Source organism: Bos grunniens, chromosome 11 (genome assembly GCF_055505025.1).
Source record: "Bos grunniens cultivar Pamir isolate PY7600 chromosome 11, Bosgru_T2T1.0, whole genome shotgun sequence".
NCBI lineage: Eukaryota > Metazoa > Chordata > Mammalia > Artiodactyla > Bovidae > Bos > Bos grunniens.
This window is the reverse complement of record NC_141175.1, coordinates 42964120-42982500: the sequence shown is the minus strand read 5'-3', so window position 1 is coordinate 42982500 and position 18381 is coordinate 42964120. Positions and strand designations below refer to the sequence as shown.

At 42.1% G+C, this 18381-nt stretch overlaps 1 protein-coding gene across 28 annotated transcripts in view; it reads left to right on the top strand.

The window, feature by feature from the left end:
* The window catches only part of MEIS1 (Meis homeobox 1), a 143704-nt gene that overhangs the window by 30141 nt on the left and 95182 nt on the right, over positions 1-18381 (top strand). For 26 of the 28 annotated variants that reach the window (XR_015135870.1, XR_015135868.1, XR_015135867.1 and 23 more), the window contains one exon: positions 485-596. The exons of the other annotated variants lie outside the window; for them this stretch is intronic. Coding sequence is in view for 22 of the 26 variants with exons in the window: in XM_086323660.1 (XP_086179786.1) it covers positions 485-596 (112 nt within the window). In the remaining 4 variants the exon portion in view is untranslated. The remainder of the gene's footprint in view (positions 1-484; positions 597-18381) is intronic. 28 annotated transcript variants of the gene reach the window in all.

Here is an 18381-nt window from a genome sequence, read left to right as displayed (position 1 = left end):
CCATTTGCCATGTACCATCCGGCAAACAGCTGACACATACTAGCTATTATGGACCCTGGCCTAATTGTGAGGTCTTAAAAGCTCTGCCATGTTTGTCTTCTAGGATGAATCAGAAGCCTCTGCTCAGCGCAGTGCTGCAGACCACCACTCTCATTTTGCATTTTTAGAGTAGCAGACTGTTGTGCCAGGGGGTTGGTGGATGTTAAAAATATAGTCAGCAGGAAGAACAATGTTTCCTCCTCCCCTTCTTTGCCTGGAATGATCTTGCTTTCCTTAGAAATAAAGCATGCAGTTACTTACGCTTAACTATCGGTAGATATTATTTTAGCTTCGAAGCAGAGGTTGGCAAATTTTAGATGCGCCAGTGGAGCTCTGAGCTGGCACCATTGGTGAAGGGGGATGGGGAAGATGGTGGAGTTGTCCATCCCAGCCCTCCACCGTCAACAGACCACTCTATTCAGATGTCTGCTTTGTGCCCCCACAGCCCTCTTGGAACAGAGATCATGATGACACGGCATCTACCCGCTCAGGAGGAACCCCAGGCCCTTCCAGCGGGGGCCATACGTCACACAGTGGGGATAACAGCAGTGAGCAAGGTAGGAGAGCTGTTCTTGATTCTCTTGCTACTTTTGTCATTTCCCAGGGTTGAAAAATTAGAAATGTCTAGTGAATGACTCTTTATACAATTTTTCCTAGAATGTAAACCCTGTATAATATGAGAACTGGCTCATCTTATCTTATCCCCCACCTCCACCCCGATCCCCTTCTTCTTTCTCTGCCATTCAAGCTACCTAGCTGCTTGTCACCTGGCCACCTTTACAAAACAGGGTCAGTGAATTCCGATGAAAGAAGCTGATTAGACGTTTGAATGTGTGAAAATAGCATGCCACGAATACCCTGCTATAGAAATAAACAAAAGTTTATTATTACTTTCCGTTAGAGGCTTTTCGAGAGATCGTGAAGAAACATCCTCTAGGATTCCAATTGAATGATGTCTTAAGATGCTTAGGAGGCAGTGGGCCTTTCAGGAACCATGTTGGGCTTTTCTCTTCACTGGGTTGAAGCCATTTTTCCAGATTTACTTATTTGGATCTCTTCAGTGCTTGACTTCATGGCAAAGTCAGACTAGAGGGAATTAGGATGAGATGGAAAGCAACCAGATCAATTTCGTCACTGTGGTTCTTGGAGTGCACATACCTGTGTGTACTTGGGTGCCCGTGGATGTGCATGTCTGACTGTCACTGGTGGGAGATAAAGTTTAAACATAAAGTTCAACTTCAGCAATAAGGTGAACGAGGATTTAAATGTCTTGTACTGCTTTTGATGAGACCTACCGCAGGGGATTTTGTGTTCAATTCATGCAACCAAAGTTTAAAAGAGTATTCTCTCCCTGAATATAAAAAGACGGCTTTATTGAGGTTGACTCTGAGCCCACAGTAGGTACATACTTTTAAAATCAGCTTTTATGATCATGTTTCACTGGAGTGTTGTTACCCAACAAAAGAATTTTGTTTTCTAACCAAACCGGGCTATGCAATTAGAACTGCAATGTCTGCAATGAATTGAACACGATTAGTTTGACAATGCGGAACTTTCTCTGGTGGCTCAGATGGTAAAGCATCCGCCTCCCATTCAGGAGTCCTGTGTCAAGAAGATTCCCCTAGAGAAGGGAATAACAGAAACAGGAAAGTCCTTTCTTGGGAGGCGGGTACATGTATGCTATTTGGACTGGGAATAACTTCTACACGTAGAATTGTAAGCATTTGAGATATTTTATTGTTCAGAGAGAAGTTGCTGACATCATCACAACTCTAAGTCTAGTAAAAATGGAGCCTGGAATAGTAAACTTGTTCAGAGCTGAGACAGAAACAGGTAACCTCTGACCTCTGCCTTTTACTGCAGAATTATATGCAGCATAAATCCACAGGGCCTCTTTCCTTTCAAGTGTGGGTATGTATATATTATGGTGTCACTGTTCACAGAGCTGTAGTTAAGGTGAGGTCAACATTTCCATAGAAAGCCCTACTTTCAGAATTCAGCTTGCACCATGAATTTTCGAAAGGTGTAAATGGAATCTCAATTCTTTCTGCTGTGCTCCAAAGTTGCTACATGGGGTCATAGCCTAGTGTTTCGTTTGTTTGTTTCTTTTTCTTTTTTTCATGTCTTGCTATTTTAAAAAGAATACATCACCCAGCAGGCCCCTAGTTTAGCTGCTACTTTGAAGGATGTAAACTGCTACCATGTATTTGAATTTAAAACAGAAACATCCTCAGATACAAAGATTTTCAGAGGGAAGTGCCCCATCCCAGTCTTCCCCTTTGACACATCAGAACAAGGAATCAGGAATTTCTCAGGTTCATTTCTCCTTCAATGAGTGTTCTCCAAAGGCCAGTTTAATAATGAATGTGATTGTAAGCCATATACCCTTCACGTTACTGGAGTTTTCCATTCACATCGTTTCTCTTTCTGTTTTTTCATATAAAAACCACTAGCTTGTTTTTCCTTTTAATGCATTTTCACATAAATTGTCTCATTCGAATGGAACCTGTGGAAAACAGTCATGTAATCCTGGGCGGTAGATAAAACAGGTCTAGCCCATTTGACAGATGAGGAACAGGAGGTTGGATGAGCTGGGCAGTTTGCTGAAGCTATGGTGCAGTGCCAGACCTCAAATTTCAGTTTCCTGATTATTTTTTTAAGATTCTTCTCATCATGCCCTCTTTCTAGCAAAGAAGTAAAGTCACTTATTTCCACGGTCATCATGGGAAGGCTTTTGGTGCTGATCACACCCCCCACCCCCAGGACTCCCCCCACCAGCTGGACCACAGAGGTGGTAGGAGTCACACCTTCTGTGCCCCCTACCCCTCCCCATAGGCTCTCCTGGGCAGTGCGATTTATTCCCTGCTAAATGCAGAATGATGCCTGGAAGTGTTGCTTCAACAACTTCTGTGCATTTCCATGCCAACCACGACCCTTCTCGGCTTTTTTTTTTTCATCCTTGAGACCTGTGGAGCTGGATCTTTGTGCAGCCTTTGAATTAGCTGTGCACCGTGGCTTTCCCGTGTTCTCCTGTCTGCCTTTTCTGGCAGGCATGGATGTGTAAGCCGTGCCAGCATTTGGCCCGTAGTGCATGTCCTAAATAGTTATTTACACAGTTTGAGTCCATTTTAGTCAACTGGGTAAATAACAGCCCTCTTCAAAAGATTTATAAATCCATAAATATGTCTTTATACATACCCAATAGACAGAAATAACTCAATCTGTCAAGAACATATCTGGAGAGGTGTTTCCCCCACAGACGGGAGTAATACATATTTTAAAACTTTTTCTACTATATTATTTGTACTGCATTTCTTTTTCCCTTATTCGTTTTCAATGTTTGCCACTTTATTATGGCACCCAAGGTACAAAAAAAGAGAAAAAATCCCCTAGGCTTTGGTCTTCTGTTAAACAACCTTGTCTACAGTGCAAGGTAGGCATGTGACAGACTCTCAAGCGAGCCTTGTTCTTTCGGACTTACAAAGTAAAGAAAAGAAAATCAGTCATCCAGGAAATCATAATATTCTGACAGATTTCAAAATACATTAACAGTTCCTAGTAAAGAGTTCCAGCAGTTTGAGGAATTTTGAGAACCTGATAATTAGACAAATGAGTGACTCTTCTGGTTGATAGAGGAGTTTTAGTCTACATTTTTACCTAAGCATAAACAATAAAGTACAGAATCAAATGCTGGTCGTTCTGAAGAGAATATACATGAGGTATATAACCAAGAAAATGCCAGCGATATTCTTCTTTTTCGGGGATTTAGTGGAGAAGGCAATGGCACCCCACTTCAGCACTCTTGCCTGGAAAGTCCCATGGACGGAGGAGCCTGGTGGGCCGCAGTCCATGGGGTCACAGAGTCGGACTCGACTGAGCGACTTCACTTTCACTTTTCACTTTCATGCACTGGAGAAGGAAATAGCAACCCACTCCAGTGTTCTTGCCTGGAGAATCCCAGGGACGGGGGAGCCTGGTGGCCTGCTGTCTATGGGGTTGCACAGAGTCGGACACGACTGAAGCGACTTAGCAGCAGCAGCAGTGTTTATTCATGATTTACTTAGCAGTAAAGAATCCACCTGCAATGCAGGAGATGTGGGTTCAATCCCTGGGTCAGGAAGATTCCCCTGGTGGAGGAAATGGCAACCCACTCCAGTGCTCTTGCCTGAAGAATCCCCATGGACAGAGGAGCCTGGTGGGCTATAGTCCTTGGGGTTGCAAAGAGTCGGACATGTCTGAAGTGAATGAACATACATGAATGATTTATATAATATATCTCTCCCCCAACTCAAATTATTTATCATGGCAAGTCTTCTTATGGCATCTACATTCATTTCATATTAACACTTGTGGTCCCTTGCAGGAAATTGAGTCTTCAATAGCGAAGTACCTTTAAATGGGGATTTATAAGGAAGGCCTAACATCTGTATTTGGTTGGGGGTTTCAGCTGATGTGGCTGCAACATTGATTTTTGTCTACTTTTTAACTTTCCTCAAAGCACTTCCAGAGATATGAGATTTGATTCTTATTTTCGCCCTGTCAATGATTTGCTATTTTCCCATTTCAGAAGAGACAAAAGTAGAGCTCAGAAATCTTGAAATGAGTCACTGTCAGCCACCTCAGAATCTTGATCTCTTGCCTTTGTAACTGCTTTAGGATGTGGTGTGTTCAGGACCTAAGATGAGGTGCACATTGGCAAATCCTGGGCTCTTTCGTGTGTCTTTTTTATCCTGCTGGGTGCAGCTGCCCTACTGATCGTAATCAGGGTCTATTCTAGTAAGCATGTGGTTTGGACAGGAAGAACACAAGCAAATCTGGTGTTTTCTTCATGGATTTTTCTCCCACTGCTCCCCTCGGCCCGGGGCTCCCCTGGTGGCTCAGATGGTAAAGAATCCTCTTGCAACGCAGGAGATCCGGGTTTGATCCCTGAGTAGGGAAGATCCCCTGGAGGAGGGCATGGCAACCCACCCTAGTATACTTGCCTTGAGAATCCCCATGGACCGAGAAGTCTGGCGGTCTACAGTCCATGGGGTCACACAGAATCAGACATGACTGAGCGACTAACCACGGCACAGTAAACCCCCACCCCCACCCCAGGGCTTCCAGAGCCACTCTGTAGCTCATAAGCAGCCTTAGCTGTGCTTACACGTTTTGAGTTTGGGCAAGTCTCCTTTTTGGGTTGAAAGTCAAGAGAGATGAATACGTGATAGCAATGAAATAATAAAATAACCCATTATGGGCTGTCAGTCAGTGTAGGTATTTCATCACTCGTGTTGTGGAGAAGGTCACCGAGGTCCAGAGAGGCGGAGAGACTTACCCACAGTCACATCCTGGTTGGTGGTACAGCAGGGACTTGAACCCATGCAGTCTGACTCCAGAGCCCAAGCCACTATTTGATGTGATCCTGGGATGTTACCTAGAAATGGGAAAACAGGTCCTGCGAGGGCCATTCTCTCTATGATCACCTCAAGGACTCTGGCTCCTATTGCCTGCGCTGGGCCTGGTGCTCTTGTCTGTAATCGGGTGATGAAGCTGTGAATCAAACAGAATCAGCGTTAGCTTCAGGGGGGTTCTACTCTGCTGGGGACTGAGAATCCAGTTTTGTGTGCTAAGTAGAAGGATGACTGAGCTCTTGACAGCGGAGTAGGATGATTGATATGATTAATTTGTATTATGTATGAAGAGCCTCCACCATTGCACTCATTCAAAGATTTATTGAATTGAGAAGAGGAGCCTAGAAAACAAGTAAGGACATTTCTCTCGCAGAACATTTTCCACTTCAAGCTCATCTCATTTTCCTCTTTTGTGAGGAGAAAGAAAAAGTCTGATTTTTACATTGAAATTGCACATGAAACATTTCGACCCTAAAGAATTTTGCCGGTCTCTAGAATTTTTCTAAAACCCGCTTATGAACTTCTTGGGGGGCCAGGGCTCAGATCAACAATGGTATCTTTGCTCCCACAAAAAAATGCAAAATCAGGATGTTTCTTTAAAGAGAAACCATTGAGAAGCACCGCTATTTCTTTACAATAATGTGTCAGCAGTTGCCACTGCCCCTCCCCCCTGCACACCAGCTTTTGTAGGCGTTCCGGCAACCTATAGGCAGAAGGCAATTCCATTTATTATTGAAGGGAATTTGGAGGCAGTCATTTCAGACCTGTGAAGCCAGCAGGCAGAGCTGGGTGAGAGCAGGGCGGTGGGGTGGGGGTGGGGGGGCGGGTGCGTGGAGAGAAGGAGGTAGGGAAGGGCCACATTTTGTTCCAGATGACTAAGCAACGATTTATATACCCGCTCGCCTTTTTACATGAAGAAGAAAAGTAATAACAGCCCAAACCCGGGCATTTGAAACAGTCAGCTGTCTGATGAATAATGGGGTAGGTGGGAAGGAGCTCTCTGATTGGATGTCTTAATGAGCAATTTCGCACAGAGTTTGGGCTGCAGTTCCCCTTGACCTTTGCCCTTTATTGACCAAACTGACACTTCATTTTTCACATACTTCCAATTATGGCTTGGCTCAAGTGTTGCCCTCCCTCCTTTATTTCTTTCCTATGGACAACTTGAGAGTAGTTGAGGCCGCAGAAGATATTTTAATTTGAAAAACTACTGTAGCAACTCAGGTTTAGGATATAATCTGTAATCTGCAGTTTTTCAGATGAAGACACAAAGTAAATACTGCTTGTTTTGAAACAGTTTTATTTTGTCTTTTTTTATCCCAATTTATTTTAAAAACAAGATATTTATAATAATCTAAGCACCCTGAAAAGAAAGAAAAATGTCTAAAAAGTAGACTTTTTTTTTTTTTCATTTATTTGTCTGTTGGTCCAGGTGACTTAAATGATCCTATATTTGTTCACACTTACTTCTTAAGCCTTGTTCTTCTCCCGGAATGTCCTCTATTTCAATAGCACTAGAATGCATTTTGCAAAATACACTTTGGTAAAAAAAGTAGAATATAATTGTGATCACAGGCCTTAGGCCTTGGGCCACCGCTGCCCTGTGTCGTACTTCAGTTACATTTAATGTTGATTGCAAATTCAAGTGTGGTCTTTGCTTGCAGTGGCAGGCAGAACAGGAAAATGATTTCCTGATGGGAAAAGTCAGGTGTAAAAAAAGAAAGGGGAAGTTATTATACTCTGCAAATCCATGTTATCAAAAAGTTCCATATTACTAACTTATCAAATATGTTAAATTAGATGTATGGACAGAGAATTGTTTTTTCCCAAGAACACCCTGTACTCTAATCACCTTATCTTTTATTGACTCATCAAATGTGAGTAACTGTTTTCTGTTCTCCATTTGCTTGGCTTCAGGCATCATGGAAGCAGGTTGTCTTTAAACAAAAAAAAATAACTGCATAATCTGAAAGGCATTACTGTTTATTTAGGGGCATGAACTTGGCCACGAGTGTTTTCACAGAAAGTGCATATTCTCACTAATACCAGGGGTACATCCCCAGTGGATTTGGTCATTGTTTTTCATCTTAACTGAAAAATTCATTTGAAATTATTTACTCCCAAATAGATTTCCCTCTAACACAAAAGTGTGTGTTGCAAAGTGGATGAAGTGTTACCTACTTTATTATGTAGCCCTGTGGCATATCCATGGCATATTTTTACTATAATATGGTAATAAAAGAATATGTAAAAGGCAGACAAAGGTTCTGTCTTTTTCTGTAAGGTGACCTCTGTTACCAAGTAACTGCTTTACTTATGAGCTTATTAAAAACTCAAAAAATGAGCTTTTCATACTTCAGAGGCATTGATGTGAAAATGAGCTGTCCTGTGAGTAGTTTTCTTGATCATTTTTAGAACAATTGATTAGCCAAAGAGCTCCTGTCATTAGTTGACATTGACTGATAGCAATTTGTCACAAGCTCTGAAGGTCAGCGAGACAGTTGGAGTTTCAGCCTGCCTTTGATTGACCTTTACAGAGTCCATCCTCATGTGATTGGGTTTGAATGGGTCTGACCCTCGATTGGAAAAGACAGGACATTAGTCAACAGGCTCATTTCGTATATTTTCTGTTGATTGCTCATTTTTATTTATGTGTGAACTCAAGGTCTGGAAAGCTTATCAAATTTTGTACTCTAGGTTTTGAAATGTAAGAAGTGCGGTACTTGTTAAGTATGGCCTTAAAACCACAAGTCTGTTTCCCCCCTGGTTTGCAGTTACAGAACACTCTGTACGTAATGTGGGCTTTGCCGCTGACACTTGCTCTGTCACCTGTGCAGATACTGGGATTTTTGTTGCCTTTGATGAATTGAAATTTTGTTTTTGTTGTGTTGGTTTCTTAAGAAATACCGACTTCGGTGTGACTTGTCGGACTTCTGAAATTATACCCCAGTTCTCTGACTTTCCAAGAATTAATGGCATTGGTCTCTCAAGAGTCTTGTAATATTTTAAAATAAAAAATGAGTAGCAAAGAATTCTATGAATGATGATGTTATGTCAACTTATCAGGAAGTCCTGCAAGCCAGAAGGTATGAAAACATTTTAGAAAGGTGTCTTCTTTACAATTTCACTTTGTCTACTGAAGATTAGAGAAAGCTTTTCTGACTGTAACAACGCTGGCCTCTCAGGGAGAGTGGGATGTGATACTTTCTGTTGTAGTGGACCTGGAAGTAAATGGTTAGTTCTTTCTTCCCCAAACCGTGAAGTGTTTTTCAAAAACATATCTCGTATAGAAGAATATATTCCACATTTGTATTAATAACATGCATTTTATTGCCTTATGTAAATAATAAAAGGGTCACCTGTGCTTTCAAAACTCAGATATTAGTGTGTAATTATTTAATTCAGTTTCCAAATAAGGCCCTTCTTTTCTTTTATTCTCTTTCACTTTCCTTTTTCCTCTTGACTCTGCATTGAGTTTTAAACTATAAGCAATAACTTGCTTTTCAGGTCCATCCTCCTAGGCATTCTAAGGTCACCACATACAGCCTGGCACAGCTGAAACATGTGTTTCAGTTTCTACTCTAGAAAATAAACCAGGAGAGAATCCATTGTCCCTGGTAGTAGATTCTTTATAAGGTGTCATTCTTGGCAAGGCTGCAATGAGGAAGTTAATTTTAGGGAAGCATCCCTTTCATATAGCCCAAGGAGCTAAAAAGAGTTTAAAATTGTAATCACTTCTTGCAGATGAGCCAGAATATGATCACAAGTTGTATTTAAGGGGAGAAATGTAAATTTATACATTTCAGTCAAGTCATTAGAAATAGATTAAGCACTTACTGTATGGAAGGTGCCCTGTGTGAGGCTATTAAATTGAATAGGTCATAGTATTTGCCCTCAGGAAGCTCATGTGTGCTACCAAGAGCATTAAGCTTATGGAGGTGAAATATTCACTAAATACTGAATATTCTTAGGAAGCTATGAGTGTATGTATTTCACAACACACCAGTGACTCAGATACACTGAACTCTGTGGCCAAGGATGTTGACTGAAACACAGAGTGGATGGGATTTGTCCTAACTGGCAGAGGGACACTTCTACCTTGATCCTCAGACTGCCATGTAAGTTCAGCATCTCTGGGGCCCTGTGAGGCCAACTGTGATCCATAGTCCCCTCTTGGGAACTTGCCCAAGTGGCCACCAAGGGTCTCTGCTGTTTGAACCAGTGGGGTCCTCATTGCTTTCTCAGTCTTTATTCACATCAGCTGATTCATACTGATCTTCTTCAGGGAATCCTGACACTTTGAAGGGGAGAAGATCCCTTTGGCAGTTTGGTGAGGTCAATGGATCCCTTGTCAGTAGTATTTTTATTAATGCATAAAATCAAATACATAAGATTATGAGGGAAACTATACTGAAATCCAGTTATCAAAATATTTTAAAAAACAAATTGTAATATAATGATATAACTTTCTTGTTTTAATATGCATTAAATAATGAAGTCTAGCAATAATTCTGTTGTCTACCACATTTTTGAAAGAATGATGAGTGTAAACAGTGTCTTAAGATATTTATAACAACTGTTTTGGGATATGTTATTATGATTTCCACAGGTGACAAAGTCACAGGTCCTACTAATAGTTCTGTGATTTGTGCCTACCTAGATACACACTTGAGGTAAATACTCATTCCAGTTAAAGTTTACTGATAATAAAAGATTATTTTTTTCCCTCCTAAGTACTTAGGTCTTCTGAATTCTAAACCATGGATCCCCTTGGGGAAGTCCAGGTTAAAAACTTCTATGTTAATTTGTGTCATCTGTAAGAAGTATTCTGTGAACCCCCCGATTGGAGGAAGTGACCCTCTTTTATGCTCTCAGGGTATCCTGTGTCTTGTCCTTTTTCATAAACATATGTGTGTATATATACACAAATACACACACACATATTTTCATGTCCATCCTCCTAGACATTCTAAGTATATATGTGTGTGTGTGTGTGTGTGTGTGTGTAGGGGGCTTCCCTGGTGGCTCAGTGGTAAAGAATCCGCCTACAATGCAAGAGACATGAGTTTAATCCCTGAGTCAGGAAAATCCCCTGGAGAAAGAAATGGCAACCCACTTGAGTATTCTTGCCTGGAAAATCTCATGGACAGAGGAGCCTGATGGCCTGCACAGTCCATGGGGTCGCAAAAGAGTTAGACATGACTAAACAACAACATAAATTTTTGGCCACACAATGCAACATGCAGGATCTTAGTTCCCCAAGCAGGGATCAAACCCACACCCCTAGTCTTAACCATTGGCCCTCTAGGTAAGTGCCTCCTTTCTCATATATTTAAATGAAACATTCATGCATCAGCCTCCCCAAGGGATTATGTTTTCTTCATCTTTAACTCTCCTGTGCCCAGCATAGTTATGGCACATGACCACTGATGGATAATTATTTGTTGAAGAGGACTGGGGACTCTCTCATGCTTTCAAACTGTCTGCACTACATTCCCCCAGGACTGATTTCTTCTGGGTACCAGATCACACACGATCCTCTCTGTCAAAATGTAAACAGATACCAAAGTTTTGCCTGTTCCCACCCCCAGAGAGGTGTTTTGATTGGGGCACTCAAGGAAAGATTCTATTGGTAGCTCTTGCAGAATTTGGTGGTAGACGGGGCTTGGGGATGCACCTTAAATCGCAGCATCTGACTAGTTGCTAGTTCTGCCTACTCCTCCTCTTGGGTTCTATCCTCTGGGCCTGAATGGGTGTCCAACAGAAGATGGCTGGGGACTGGCTGCAGCATTCTGGAATCTTTTGAGGAACCTTGAGGTAAGAGGTTAAGGATGGATTACAGGAGTAACTGTGCCGCCCTGGGAGAATGCTTTTATGTCTTGTGCTGTTCCCAGAAGCAGACGTGATTCCATCCCCTGGGATGTGATATTGAGCTCTGCTCCTGAATTTATCTCTCTCCCTCATGACTGCTAGCACTAATTAAGGATAGTGGTGGAGGTTTTGGCTGTTGGCCTAGCAAAAACTAACCCAAACAGTAAATTTATGCCAAGCATTCTCCTTTAAAAGAGGTAGGCGTTGTCTCCCTTTTACATTGATTGGTCCCAGAAGTGTAGTTGATAAGTTGGGTTTTGCTCAAGTGTCTGGCTTTGTGGATTAGTTCAGTCTTGCAGATAATTTTCTGTAATTACTTAACCTAAAAGCATTCTGTCTGATTAGTACCATTAGCTTTGGCCTTCCCTGTTTACCAATATCAACCCATGTGCCTTCCCAACTAGACGAAACTCATCTTATTTCCTAACAAAGAATGGAAGAGGTAGAACTTCTCCTACCTATTCCCACATCAGGAGACGAAGGGAACAAGGCTCTACCTAGAAAGTCAAAATTGTCTTCAAAACTTTTTTTTAAGAAAGAAGGAATTGAAGAGTCAATACGGAAAGCATTGTATTTGCCAATAGGCTTATGGCTAGATCTTTAGCATTTGATCAGTTCTCTCTCTTTTTAAACATTTTATTTGTTTTGTTTGACTCTTTCCTTGAGTGCCCCCTTTTACAATACACCCGTGACAGCAGGACAGGTAAGACCTTGACACCCTTTTGTATTTTGATACCTTAGGTGAAGAGGATATATCTTAATTATACAATGTTTTTACGTATTTTCCTTTTCATTCTGTGAAAGGATTTAAGGAAGGAAGGAGAAATATATAGTATATTATAAAATTCAAAAAAAGTAGATGAAAAAATTAGAATGAAAAGAAAATAAGAAGTCATTCTTAAGAGAGCATGGAACATTATGAATTATAGGCTCATGTCCAGTTGTAAGAAGTAGGCAGTTAATTTGGCTCTGAGCTTCCTAGCAGCCAAAATGAAGAGTGAAATATAATTAGTTCCGAGATTTAGAGCATCCTTGGAAGTTGCTCAGAAGAATCTCTTTGACAGGCATTAGAACCCACATATCCTCACCCAGCTAATCCAGGAAGACGGCATAGGCTGACATCCTCACTGCACCTGCAGGGCTCCTTTACATCTCCCTCAGCTCCCTAGCACAGTGCTGCAAATAGAGTAAGTGCTTGATCAATATTTGCTTTATTTGTCTGGATTTCTAGATTTATATTCAGCCCATTCACATTTTAACTCCTTGGTATCTAAGCTAAGTTTGATTGCCGTGGCTGAAACAGATGACAGCTTGTCTTCATATGAACTGCAGTGCTGATTGTTTTGTGATGCCATGAGTGTCTTTCCCAGTTTCTGTCACCCTCTTCTGACCATTTTATGGTGAGCCAGCTCCATTCTCCAGTCTTTTCTCCCTGTACCTGGGGACAGGGGTACAGGTGAGAATACTCTTGTCCTTTTGGTCGTTATCCTCTGAAATGAGGTAAATGGATCTGGAGAGATTGAGATAGAAAGTGATTCAGTCGTGTATGACTCTTTGCGACTCCATGGACTGTAGCCTACCAGGCTCCTCTGTCCATGGAATTTTCCAGGCAAGAGTACTGGAGTGGATTGCCATTTCCTTCTCTAGGGGATCTTTCTGACCCAGGGATCGAACCCAGGTCTCCCGCATTGCAGGCAGACGCTTTACCATCTGAGCCACCAGGGAAGCCCCAATTTAAGATTCAGATAAGTGATGATTAAAATGGAGATGCTGAGGGACTGAGCTGGGATACTGGGATGGTAAGATATGGTGGCCACAGTGTTTATGATTTCAGCCTGTAAAATTGGAGGGGATTGTGTGTTGTGAATATTTGATTTACCAAGCACTCAGAACATCTCCCCACATGAAAGGAATTCTCTTAGTGCCAATAAAAGGTATTGTTTGATATCATGAATTTTAAGCTGATGACAGGAATGCTCCCAAACCTAGAAAAGGTGAAGATAGAAGTAGTCCCATTCACCAACTTACTGAATATTAATGGAATGTCCACTGTGTACCAGCCCATTGCTAGATGTGAGACTTGAGAATGAGAGAGGCTACTCCTGGAATCAAGGCGCTGAACGTCCAATGATGGAGCAGACAGTTCACACAGGGCAGGTTAAGTCTCACGGTTCATTGGACTCAGTGTAATTTGGAAGCAGAGACGTGGCACCTAACAAACTGGTGAAGATGCAGTGACTGCCTCTCCCCAGCCTTCCATGGCAGGCAACATTAATCCATCACAGTGCCCTTTCTCGTTGAATGAGACTTGGATGTGGGTCCATCTCAGCACTCCAGGCAACCACTGCCACCACTCCCAGAGTTAGCCCTGAGAGCCATCTGCTTTCATTCCCAGTCTCCTACCCAGCTTCCTCGAGGAGCAGCTTGCTATGGAAACTTGATATGGATAGAGAAGTAGAGGGGCATGCGAGGCACAGAAATTAGTTTGTGTAGTGGCATGAAGGAAAGAGAAAGCATGCCACTGTAGCTGGTGTGTGAGCAGAGAACAGGGGCAAGGAAAGTCTGAGGTGAGGCCGGCAGGGAGCAGGACCAGACCGCGAAGGGTCATATACATTGCCTTGGGAGTTGGGAGTTGGCTGGGAATTGGGGAGCCACTGAAAACAGTGTTGTGTCCTGGGCAGATCTGAGTGAAGAGGGATGCGTCAGGGGGAAGGTTGGGGCCAGCACTTTTCATATTCAGGAAGACTGGGGTTGTGGGTTGAGTCAGAAGGAGGAGGCTCTGGAGAACCTTTGAGGAGGAGACTGGACCAGACTGAGTGGTGAGGGGTAGAGGAGCTCAGAAGGGCTGGAAGCAGGCCAAGTCTCAGAACACTGCTCTCTAGACCACAGGTCCCTTCCAGCACATTCCCTGTATTCTCAGGGTAGCCTCCCTGAGTAGGCTGGTCATTGTGGCATATGGCTTCTCCCCCACACCCTGGCTGCACGTTCTTCCCACCCTGTCTGAGGGCAGCTCCTGGAAGCCCGGCCACCACCCTCTGCTGGCCTGCTTTCCCGCAGAGAAGGCTCTGGCTCCATGGTGACCAGGGGCTGCATGGAAAGGAAGGGGCCAGTCAAGCTATCATGGGAATTTGGTGACTCATTTCATCAGTTTACTGCTCTGAACATGAGGTGACTTCCCCCTTTGCTTGACAGCTGATTGATGAGCATTTCCTCGGAGTAGATGCTTTGTTTCACAAGCCTTCGTGTTCATGGACTCTCAGTGGGTGCTAATCCTGTCTTTCCCCTTCCCAGATTGCTGAGTTTTCTTTTTATGTAGAATCTTCAAATTACCTGCCTACGACTTAATCGATTCCAGGATGGAAAATAGTGTACTCTTAACACTTGCTGATACAACTCCATTCCATCCACTTTTGCCAGAATGTTGAAGAATCCAGGATACTGTTTTTTAATACTGAAACAGTATTTTCTTGACTCACAATCTGTCACCTGGTCCGTAGTGTGTCTACATTGAAAGTTGGCCTTTAAAATAGTGTACCTCATTTTGTGTGTCTGGAATTTTGTTTCGCTGTTAGTTTTCACTTTCTTTCCCAGGATGTAGGTTTGTGTATTTTTAGAAAGATTGCCCATTACTTTGTTTCCAGATGTCCTGATGCTCTTGATAGGAAAGGAATCAGCTTTGGAAAACATTAATTGCTCCACTAAATGATGGAATGTTAATAAAAGCTACATAGCAAGGAGTGGAAGCATTCCTTTGAGGTTCCAAGAATATTCCCTAGGCTTATTTTTCATACGTGAGGTGGAGGCAGTAGACAGGTTAATGTGGGTCAGAGTCATCATCCTAGATCATGGCTGTGGTCCTTAGATTTGGTTTCCACATTTCAGGTAGAGGCAGTTGGTTTAACGTGCCTTACTTTGCATCTGGAACAGATTCTATTTTTAATCTGTAAGTTGAATGTGGCATGGAGCCATGTGCTGCCCAGATCCAAATGCATAACTCCTGTTGCTATCAGTGAGTTTCTTGATGGATTGGAAAGAAGTATTTATTACAGATCTTTCTCTGCCTCTGTAGAATTAAACATGCTGAACAAATCCTAGCACTTTTCAAGTTAAAACGAAGTGTTTTCTAAGGTAGCAACCATGCTGGCTTAAAGGAATCATGCAACAGTTCCAAACAGACACACGCACATAACCGTAGAATTGGTTTTCAGGCAGAGAGAGGAAACTGGGCTCAGGAACCTTGGTGGCGAGCAGAGTATAGGACATGGCTGTATTGAACTACACAAAATTGCTTTTAAATAGAAGAGATAAGAGGAGAAAACCTTTTCTTTGAACAGTACTCTGCTCGTGAGAATGTACGCATTATTGTTGGTGAGCAGTGCTAACAAATGCCCTCCTGTACTTCCTCACTCTTATTACCCGGTGGTGGGAATGGTATGGCAATGTTCGCTCAGAATTGACTGATGTTTGCATCTATAAATAAATGTACTCAAATCATAATCGTTCTAACAGGATTGTTTGATTACCTGGCTGTGGCCTTGTTCTGAGATAGCTTTTGGATCACCTGTTCGTTGGGAACATTTGACAGACCTGTGTTTATTACCCAATTGAATGTCAGTAGCAATTGCAGCTAAAGATAAACAAAAATGCAAGTATTTGTTGACCTTGACTTTTTTCCATAAGAGATTGGACTTGATGGCTCTATTGCTGTTGAGCTGATAAGGGTTATAAACAGTAGTTTAAGGAAAATGTTTTATTCCCAGAGGAAAATACCCTGTTTGCTGTGGGAAATGGCAATAGCCATGTATACCCTTTGCCAAATTTCCTTAATTCACCTTTATTTGGCCTGTGGGAAAAGAATGTGGGTGAGGGGAAACTTTTTATGGCTTTAATATATATTTGAATAGACTGTTATAACTTGTGAATGGTGTAGTTTGCAGATTACAATTTTAGAAGAAGCCAATGATGTTTCTGTGATTTATGATACTTAGTAACATGATTTCTTTGGAAAATATCACGTTAATATAATCTTGTGTTTCAGAGATGCAGTGCTTGTAAAAATACAATATGGTGCCCAAATGGTCTTTCAGATTCTAATTAAAAGCATAAAAATATTGTTGGTTAGTAATCTCACTAGGGGCAAAGAAAGAGAAAATGGGCCTGGTGAATATATTGATGTGGGGCACTACTAAAGGATGCTGGGGGATGTGGCAATCAGTGCTTTTCTTCAGGCACAAGTCTTATTAAGTTCCAGATTTGAGTCAAGACACTTTGGGCCATTAAGAATCCCCCACTTCTTGGTGAGGCATAAAGCCTCGGTGACTTGTCCTATTTGCTCTTAAAAAATCCCACTGCATTTTCCTTTAGAGAAGAGGTGCTTTGGCTCAATGCCACTGGCTGCAACTTCTGCTCTTAAAATGTTGTTTTGATGCATACTGTAGTGATGGCTGAATTGATTTCTGTGCATAAACGGTGGCCTAGATTCTTGCCCTGTGGAAATCCATGGAATTAAGAACTGTGGGTTCCCGGAGTGATAAGAGGTAAGCGAATGATTAGATATGCATGCAGGGAAAAAATGGAGATGCTTGTAGAATGGAAATAAGGGTCTATATAATTTGCAAGTTTAATGTAAATGTAAGCCACTAATACAACTAATAATTTAATGCTAATATGTGAGAGTAAGTAAATGTAATTCTAATCATTTCCTGTTTGGTGTGTTCTCAAAGAATCCTGAGCAAAAATACATTGCACTGAACTATTTTCCCAGCTACCCAGACGAAAGCCTGGTCTACTGACACCTGTGGCCCTTATGAGATCTCTGGGATACCAGTGAGTCAAATTTCTTTCTAGATAGAAGTTGTGGGACAGTGTGAGATGGCAGAATCTTAGCCAGAGTTTCTTGCAGAGACACTTAGAACACTGGCCTAGGGGATGATCCACCATGACCTTGTAAGTAGTGAGTTCAGTTCAGTAGCTGAGTCGTGTTTGACTCTTTGCAACCGCATGGACTGCAACATGACAGGCTTCCCTGGCCATCACCAACTCCCAGAGCTGGCTCAAACTCATGTCTATCAAGTCGGTGATGCCATCCAACCATCTCATCCTCTGTCGTCCCCTTCTCCTCCCACCCTCAATCTTTCCCAACATCAGGGTCTTTTCCAATGAGTCAGCTCTTCGCATCAGGTGGCCAAAGTATTGGAGTTTCAGCTTCAGCGTCAGTCTTCCAATGAATATTCAGGACTGATTTCCTTTAGGATGGACTGGTTGGATCTCCTTGCAGTCCAAGGGACTCTCAAGAGTCTTCTCCAACACCACAGTTCAAAAGCATCAATTCTTTGACACTCAGCTTTCTTTATAGTCCAACTCTCACATTGATACATGACTACTGGAAAAACCATATCTTTATAAGTGGTCACTGGTATTATTTAATAACAAGATATTTTTCTAAATATATTGTAAATATTTGACCTTATATTCCATCTATCAAAGTACAGATTTCCTCATGATGATATCTCCAGTAAGTTTTGGATATACTTTTGGGAGAAGAGGTCCTTTGAATGAAATTTTAAAATAAAAGGAAAGAAGGTCATGCCATAGATAACCAGTGGGGAATTTTGTGTTGTCTTAAAAAAAAAAAAAAGAAAGAAAATAAACAGCAACGGTAGAGCAGAAGAGTTCCCTGGCTAGTCTTCTTGCTAGGCCCTATCTCTTTCCTTGTGGATTTCTTGGGAAATCACTGCTTGCTGGCTTCCACTTCTCCACGAAACTTTTGTGAAGAACAGTGGAAATCTTTACACTGACAGATGCCATTGAGGATTATTCTGATGTCTATTACCTGGTGGATAAAATTAGAAAGTGTATTTCTGACATGGCCACAAACCCTTCCCTGTGACAGAAAGACTATAACCTAGAATCTCTGTAAACACACACACACACACACACACACACACTCCTTTAGGATTACTGGTGATTCTCTGGTTGACACATTAGAAATGGCAGAGGTGAATGTGTGCCTGGGAGGTCCTGGCCTCTGGCAGCAGGAGGGCTCAGGGACTCTCTGTTCAGCCTCCTCTGGGCTGCA